Here is an 8,835-nt window from a genome sequence, read left to right on the forward strand (position 1 = left end):
ATATTTGTATATTTTTTATTACGTATATGAGGGGATTCGCCCCCTCATCAATACCTCGTTCTTTACAATAAAGCTTGAATTTTTTCCTAAATCTTTAAGAACGACCTCCGATTCACAAAGGCCTTAGAAAAAATAGTTGAAATTACTAAAACACTTTAGAACAAAGAGCAAAGTATTGTGGAAGAGACGAACCCCCATATATACGTAATATTTTATGTTTGTTTTAAGTTTTAATACTGCTCACTACTTCCAGTTGAAAAAATTATCTATGTTCTCATTGTTTTTTCAGATAATGATAGAAAATCCTGTTCCCTCTTCATGGAAATTGTCTTCCCTCATGAAAAATTCCTTCATGGAAAGATCCTCCCATGTAACCTCCTCCCTGCAACCCACTCCAACGCGATAAAATCCCCCTGAAAACGTCTGGACACTTCATAATTAACAATTACTATATGAAACCAATAATCAAAGCTTATAACTTGCAACCACTCCCATGGGGACTGGGGAGATTAAGTCATACATACTTTTTAGGTTTTTGACTAAGTAGAACAGAATGGCTATCTAAAAATTTTGATCCGGTGACTTGGGGAAAAAATGTGCATGGGAGGGGCCTACGTGACCTCCAATTTTTTGGTCACTTAAAAAGGGCACTAGACCTTTCAATATCCGTCAGAATGAGCCCTTTTGCGATATTCTAGGACAACTGGGTCGATCACCCCTGGAAAAAAAAATGAAAAACAAATGAATACGCATCCGTGATATGTCTTCTAGCAAAAAATTCCAAATTCCACATTTTCGTTGATACAAGCTTGACACTTCTTCTAGGGTTTTCTGACAAGCTGAATCTGATGATGTGATTTTTGTTAATATTCTATGACTTTCAGGGGGTGTTACCTCCTATTTTCTAAAATAAGACAAATTTTCTCAGGCTTGTACCTTTTGATGGGTAAGACTAAACTTGATGAAACTTATATATTTAAAAACAGCGCTAAAATGCAATTCTTTGATATAACTATTGGTATTAAAACTCTGTTTTTTAGAGTATCGGTTACTATTGAGCCGGGTTGCTCCTTATTACAGTTCGTTACCACGAATTGTTTAAAAAGAACACAAAGATATAAAGTATTTTTCATTCCAAAAGAAAGACGATGTCAATAAAAACAAACAGATATCAATTCTGATCCATTTTTTTCAAAAAAACAAGTTTTTCAAAGACACGTAAAGAGATCCATTAAACCAAAAAACAAAGTCAAAATTTTTTCAATCGTAAAACTGCCACAAATTGCCATCAATAAATAAATGAAACCCAAAACTAACAGAATTAAAGTAAATAACCAAGTCAACCTTAAAACCAGCAAAAATTAACATAAATAGGACTGAAAACCTCCATTACTTCTCTAAACCATGAGAAAATTTGCACTTTACTGAAAAATTAATACATTTTAAATGTTTTTACTTTGTTAACCTAATAAAACAAAAATTATTCAGACTAAGGAAAAAATGTCGGTAAATGTATATTGAACAGACATCATGTTCAATTGTTTTTTTGTTGTTTTTTTTTCCTGATTTAAGTTAACGTTAGTTAATCCGATGTTTGGTTTGTTTAAAATGGTGATTACTTTGGTTCGGAAACTGGGAAGGTTTTCCATAAGATATATTGTTTGAGTTATTGGAAAAAATATTGGAGTTTCTTTCTGGCTTTTATATTATGTATCTTTCTTTCTCGTTTTTCACTTTTCTTGCTTTATACTCCTCTTAATACTGTTTTCTATCTATAGAGGATTCAAATATGTAATATTTATATTGATTTGGCTTAAAAGTCATATTTTGAGGTCGTATGCCTGAAACATAATTTTCACGAGGTAAGTTCAGCGCAATTTAATATGACTTGTAAAGCAAATGATGGCTTATTAACAGTTTTACTTTTCAAATTTTTTTTTGTGTAAAAATCGGATCAGTACTGCTATTTAATATGACCACTAAATTGCAAAGAAGTACTACAAAAACGCTAAAATTAAACTCAAGTAATTAATAAAAATTACATCCAGAGTAATTCCTTATCGAAAATTAAGGACCCTTTATGTCTGAGGGTAACGACGGTGTACAGTTATAAGCATATTTGCTGATTTGTATAATCGCGAGCATGATTATACATTTTCACCTTAGCGAATTTTTTATCCTTTTTTTTTTCAATTTTTGCAGTGTAAATTAACAGTTTGCAGATGATTGGTGGTTTTGGCAAATTTGGCAATAAACTATTTGAATGCTCCAAAATGTTTTGTTACTCATACCATGGTTTTCAAACACACTTTTTTTTAGATAAATGGCTAAGCAGTTTGAAATTCGAGAGTGTCGAACATCTCATTTAGCTTAAGCTAAACTGTTGTCTTAAGAACGTAGTAAAAAGAGAAGTAGTAAAAGGATTATGCACGGCATTTTGGGCAAAACGCAAGGAAATTTGTGCTCTCCTTTCCTTAAGGGTGACTAGATTTTCTCTACGAAGAAGGGAAATGTAACGCAGTTTACCCTCATTACCCGCATCTTTTTTAAACTGCCTGTTTTCTGTCCAACAATTTATTGGATATGCCAGGATTCTAAACAGGACAAGCGTATTCAAGGGTAGGACGTACAAAAGAATACGATTTAGAACCATATTTGAAAAATGTGAGCCTGAGAGTGACAAAATTGTCAGTGAGTTCGACGTTTACATGGAATTACAGATAATTAAACCGAATACATCTTCATACCCTGGTGAATTACTTGTCAAATTGCTACGTGAATATGCAGCTATCATAGCATTACCACTGTCCATCATCATAAACGAGTGTTTTGCTTCTGGCTATCTCCCATCACAGTGGAAACGGGCCCATATTAGAGTTATCCCTAAAAGCCCCCCCCCCCCCTAGTGCATGCGAAATCTCCACCCAATTTCACTTACAAGTTGTTTGGCGAAAGTAACGGAGGCCTTCACACCCAAGTTTCTTCTGAAACAAGTTCATGGTCGTATTGATAAATTCCAGTACTGTGGGCGCCCCAAGTGTAGCACTACAATCTACCCATTACGGATGTATGTTTGCGTCCTCGAATGGCATGAAAAAGTCAGCTGTTTTGTCAACATTTGTGCAATGGATTTAAGAAAGGCCTTTGACCTAATCCGCCACCTGACTGCAGGCATGAATAGCCAGGAAATGGGTGCCAAGTGACGCACCCTTGGCCTTATACTTGACTTCTTAACTGGCCAATAACAAAAAGTTTTTGCACTGCTCAAAAGCAAGTCGGATCCATCATGGTCAGATACTTGTTGCGGGGCCTCAAAAGGTAAAAAATTACCTGGAATAATTGTCCTGGTTCAAATTAACTCACTGCTTAGCTATCACGACGACCGTTACAAGTTTGTAGATGATCTGTCCATAGTGCTCGCTTACCTTGTCGAAGACACTATCATAACAAAGCAGTTTTCAGACCAGTTATTTGATCAGCTAAAGACCGATTGCTCAAGTCATGACCTTACCATCAACGTTGCCAAGTTGAAGATAATTCGTTTCAACCCTCTGAAGCGGAATATAGATACGCCTCTAATCCCATTCCCGATTGCGAACGAAATGAAAATTTTCAAAAACCGTCCACAAAGCTAATGCAAGCCTTAAGACACTCGCCAAAATGAGACGTTTTGGGTGTGATACTGAAATTCTTCTCCATGCCAACAAGTGTTATGTTCGCCCGTTGTTCGAGTACGAATATAGCTACGCCTCTAATCCCTTTCCCGATTGCGAACGAAATGAAAATCTTAGGAGTAGCTTTCACGTGTGACAGTAGTTTCAGTGCCCATATTAATTCAACCGTCCACAAAGCTAATGCAAGCCTTAAGAAACTCGCCAAAATGAGACGTTTTGGGTGTGATACTGAAATTCTTCTCCGTGCCAACATGTGTTATGTTCGCCCGTTGTTCGAGTACGCGTGCCCCGTGTGGGGTTCATCTGCTACCCGCACGGCGTACCTATTATGCGACATAGAGTTCGTTCAGAAAAGAGCAACAAGGATTATACTCCGAGACCGTGACATACCTTATGACAAAACCCTTGCGAAACAGATTTTACCTCCAATTAAAGTCCAGTTTGAACACCTGATTCTGCAATTTGGTAAATCCGTCCTAGCCAATACGAGCCACTGATCACTACTACCCAGACCAGCCCCTGACAAAAGTCAAACTCGGTTAAAAAAGAAAATTTTACCCTCTAAATTACAAACTAATCGTTACGCAAACTACTTTGCACTTTTCTTCACATCAATTTTCAATGCTGAGCCGTAGTGTGTTATTTTTATTTAAATTTATGAATTTGTAAGAAAAAACTGAATTTAGTTTTTAAATATACCAATCTCTCTCTCTCTCTCTCTTCTCTCTCTCCGTCTTACTTCTCTCCCTCTGTCTTTCTTTCTTCTCCCTCTTTCTCTCTTCCCTCACTCTTTCTCGCTTCCCACACTCTTTCTCTCTTCCCTCTTCCTTTCTTCCCTCCCCCTGCCTTCCTTCCCTCCCTCTTTCTCTCTCCCCTCCTTGTGTCTCTCTTCCTCCCCTCTTTCTATCTTCGTCCCCTCTTTCTCTCTGTTCCCTCTCTCTCTCTCTCTCTCTTTCTCTCTCTTCTCTCTCTCTCCGTCTTACTTCTCACCCTCTGTCTTTCTTCTCCCTCTTTCTCTTTTCCCTCACTCTTTCTCTCTTCCCTCACTCTTTCTCTCTTCCCTCACTCTTTCTCTCTTCCCTCACTCTTTCTCTCTTCCCTCCCCCTGCCTTCCTTCCCTCCCTCTTTCTCTCTCCCCTCCTCGTGTCTCTCTTCCTCCCCTCTTTCTCTCTGTCGCCCCCCTCTCTCTCTCTCTTTCTCTCTCTCTCTCTCTTCTCTCTCTCTCTCCGTCTTACTTCTCACCCTCTGTCTTTCTTTCTTCTCCCTCTTTCTCTCTTCCCTCACTCTTTCTCGCTTCCCTCACTCTTTCTCGCTTCCCTCACTCTTTCCCTCTTCCCTCTTCCTTTCTTCCCTCCCTCTTTCTCTCTCCCCTCCTTGTGTCTCTCTTCCTCTCCTCTTTCTATCTTCGTCCCCTCTTTCTCTCTGTTCCCTCTCTCTCTCTTTCTCTCTCTTCTCTCTCTCTCCGTCTTACTTCTCACCCTCTTTCTTTCTTTCTTCTCCCTCTTTCTCTTTTCCCTCACTCTTTCTCTCTTCCCTCACTCTTTCTCTCTTCCCTCACTCTTTCTCGCTTCCCTCACTCTTTCTCTCTTCCCTCTTCCTTTCTTCCCTCCCCCTGCCTTCCTTCCCTCCCTATTTCTCTCTCCCCTCCTTGTGTCTCTCTTCCTTCCCTCTCTATCGCTCTCTCTTTCTCTCTCTCTCTCTCTCTGAAATTAAATTTACTAAGGAGTTTGATAAGAGAAAATAAAGTATTTTTTGCGTTTTAAAATCATCAACAATCCTATTCCAAGTCACTTGAGATGGTAGCACTCATTAATTTCATAGTATTAATAGAATGAATAGTAATTTCATAGTATTAATAAAATTGGGCCTAAGAGGATTCCCTGCGGTACACCATTATAAATTGGAGGGGATCAGAATATACATTTAGGTATTTGACGACTTGTGTTCTATTAGAGAGGAAGGACAAAATAATTCTTATTAAATAGGGGTCGACAAGGAAGTCATTGGTTATTCTTTTTTCAGGATTCCATTCACTGGACTGTGCTTCGAAGATATTTAAACTCCAACATCTGTTCTATTGCTGTATCACTGCATTTTATACACAAACAGGATTCTATCTTTGCCATCATTTTTATTATTTTTGAGCTGACTTTCAGTCACAAAAAAACAGTTTATTCTCAATTTTAAAGAGGTAATCTGGAACCATCACATGCTTTCCATTGTTAAGTTTTTTGTCGTCAGCTATATAAACATCTGCTAGTAATTTGTCGCCATTGATTTGGACACAAAAGCCCGTACAATCCTGGACCATGTGACTAATCACAAGTGCAAAAATCAGGAGAGGCCACATGACTGGTTTGACTCTGGGCATTCTATGGAAATGCGTTGCATTTCCTTTGTGGGTCCAAACGCAGTCAGTGTTTTCGCGCAGACCAATGATCAAGGATATATTGAATACTCTGTATTATGATCAATTGATGTATATTGATCAGATATAATGATCAAGCTCTGTGGAATACTGTATAAACGGATTGACTTTTAATGGATTTATTCGAAGTTTTTTCTTCTTTTTTTTAAACCCACAAAGACACGGCACATGGTTTACTTCTATTTATTGCATCCAATAAACATGCGTAGGATATACAAAGGGTCAACTGAAAAGCGAGATGGGTGGAAGCCATTTTGCGCATCTAGCATGTGCCTGTCCGAAGCTATCTGGATGCGAGGGATGTGACGGATCTGTGGGAATAGCCGATCTGTCCTATCACTATCTAAAAGATGGTCTAAATTATTTCATTTAGCTCAACATACCTTTGAGACAGAAAAGAAATCAAGGAAAACAAATATTTTAGCCATAGGGAAACATACCCGTGAATTTAAAAGTAGCAATACCTACAATCATGTTCTAAAGAAATTAAGTCCTCAATTAGCATCAAACCTATTTCTGCTCTCGGAAAAGTCCACCCCCAAATCTCTACACGCAAGGAAGTCTGCCATGCTTCCTCCAAATTTGATTGTGATTTAATCTCTTCTGTCCTGGCAAAAATATCCAAATTTAAACAAGCCAGGTGATCATAGCAAAACAGGTGTAGCATAAAATTGAAGTTCTGGAGATAATCCCCACTGCTTCTTTGTCAGTCTTTGAAGGCTTTAACACCTGACAACGATTTCACCATCTCGCTATTCATGACAGGAGAAGGTAAATCTTCATACAATTACTTATTTCCCAATTCGGTTTTCATAATAGATACTACTGAAATTCTTACCAAAGACTTTTTCTTTGTCCATTTTTGTGTTATCGATAGCACTGAACAAGCATTCTGTAGTTACTTTTGAGGATGTTTGTTCATACATATAATCCAGAACCTTTCTCAGATTTAAAAAATAGCTTTCTTTAAGAGTAGGCATGTTTGAAAATAAGTCTTCAATCGTCACCTTATCAATGCTGATATCTTTGAACAAAACCATGCTTTGCTTGCACCACAGCCTAAAAATAGAGGTTCAATAGTAAAGTCAACCCCATGACTGCAGAAGGAAGATCAGAAGGCTAAGGGCTACTATATACCCAAAATGGTTGGTTCAATCATTATTATAGAAAAGGGCATTTTTTCTGATTCCTTCAAAATCTTTTCTTAAAATCAATCTTTAAAAAAAAACTAGCCAAGACAATACATTTTTAATGAGCCATAAGCTAATCCACAAGTAGGTTTTTCAAATTCCTGAATAAGAAACTAGAGATTTTTCTAAATTTTGATAATCTTTTTCTTAGAGAAAATCATTGCTATATTCAGATAGAAGATTTTTAATTATGAATAAATTGCCATGTTTATTTTTTAGATGCATACTCATGGTCCCCTATTTTAGATTTACAAAAACTTTAACAGAAATAGAAGTTTTTAAATATCACTTTGAAATACATCAACCAATTTAGAAAATGAGTCATATTAGTTACTCTTAATATAAACAACTCCTTTGTTATAAAGTTATTCGGTGAATTCGGCCGTAAAGTTGCACGGATATTGTCGTGTAGAAGCAGGATAAATACAAATGAAATCTTAATGAATTTTACTTTTTTAATCAACTGTTTCCCAGGAACATGGATTTTTGACTGCATGTTTTAGTGCAATATTTCTAGAGGGGTTTTTCTAAAGGGCATTTTCTACTGCAGGATAGGCAGATAATGCATAATGTCATGCAATGAAATTTTTTTATCCTCCCCTTTAGGGTAATTACGTTCCAGCAAAGCAATTTTAATATGGGTCGTACACTTTCTGCAAAGAAGGTTGAAACTAGACACAAAATGAATTTCCAAATTTCCAATTCCAATTTTTGGTATTTAAATTTGCAGGACAATGAACTTTACATTGGCAAAATCAAAATTGCCGTCGGAATTTGTAAATCCCATTTAAGTATAGAAAAACTGTTGGATTATTACATAGCATAGCTTATAAGAAAAATTAACGAGGGAACAGTGATTTTCGGGGATCCCTTTTTTTCAGGGAAGCACTGATAAAAAGAAAAAAGAGGATTTATCAGGGAGAACTATGCAAAAAAAAAGATTTTCCTCCTTGCTCAAGGAGGGGTGTTGTAATTTACTTGTCTAAGATTTTGACAACAAAGGGTATACTTTTTGGTTTGCTACGTCACTTTTAAATCCCAAGCAAGTGAATGACGCGATATACGGGGCTTTTGGAACAGCACTTGGTCCAAATGTTGGGTTCAGTCTCCTCTGTTGGGGAAAGGAACTGAGATAAGTGGAAGAGGTTAGGTACTTAAATATTAGTGGCAAAGTTGGCAAAAGCAGCTGAATTTATATGGAATTTACCATAACTAATCCAAAATGTTGTTGCAAACTACATTACTGTGGTTTGCAATAGTTCATTGCTGAAAATTTTAGCAACAGCTGAGCATCAGTACCTAATTTTATCGTGGTTTGATGTTTGTCTATTAATTTTGTGGGTCTATCGATTATTACCCATGTTTAGGGCTAAGAGCATCAAGGTGGAAGTTTCATAGAATATTCAGGGGAAACAGTTGAACTGAATCAATACAAACACTGACAATGAAGGCTATCAAAAGGGCTTATCAGTGTAATGGTCTGGGGTATTAAGTTGGAACTCTTAGGGAATAATTAGAGGGATAATCAATCGACCTAAAAGCA

At 37.1% G+C, this 8,835-nt stretch overlaps 1 protein-coding gene across 1 annotated transcript in view; it reads right to left on the reverse strand.

Moving 5' to 3' along the window:
- Nucleotides 1-2,812, reverse strand: part of LOC136040712 (tudor domain-containing protein 7-like) — a 69,363-nt gene extending 66,551 nt beyond the window's left edge. Inside the window, exon 1 of the mRNA XM_065725015.1 lies at nt 2,738-2,812. Within this exon, the coding sequence (XP_065581087.1) occupies nt 2,738-2,812 (75 nt within the window). The remainder of the gene's footprint in view (nt 1-2,737) is intronic.
- Nucleotides 2,813-8,835: the final 6,023 nt, after the last annotated feature.

The sequence above is a fragment of the Artemia franciscana genome, chromosome 21, assembly GCF_032884065.1.
Source record: "Artemia franciscana chromosome 21, ASM3288406v1, whole genome shotgun sequence".
Taxonomy (NCBI): Eukaryota; Metazoa; Arthropoda; class Branchiopoda; order Anostraca; family Artemiidae; genus Artemia; species Artemia franciscana.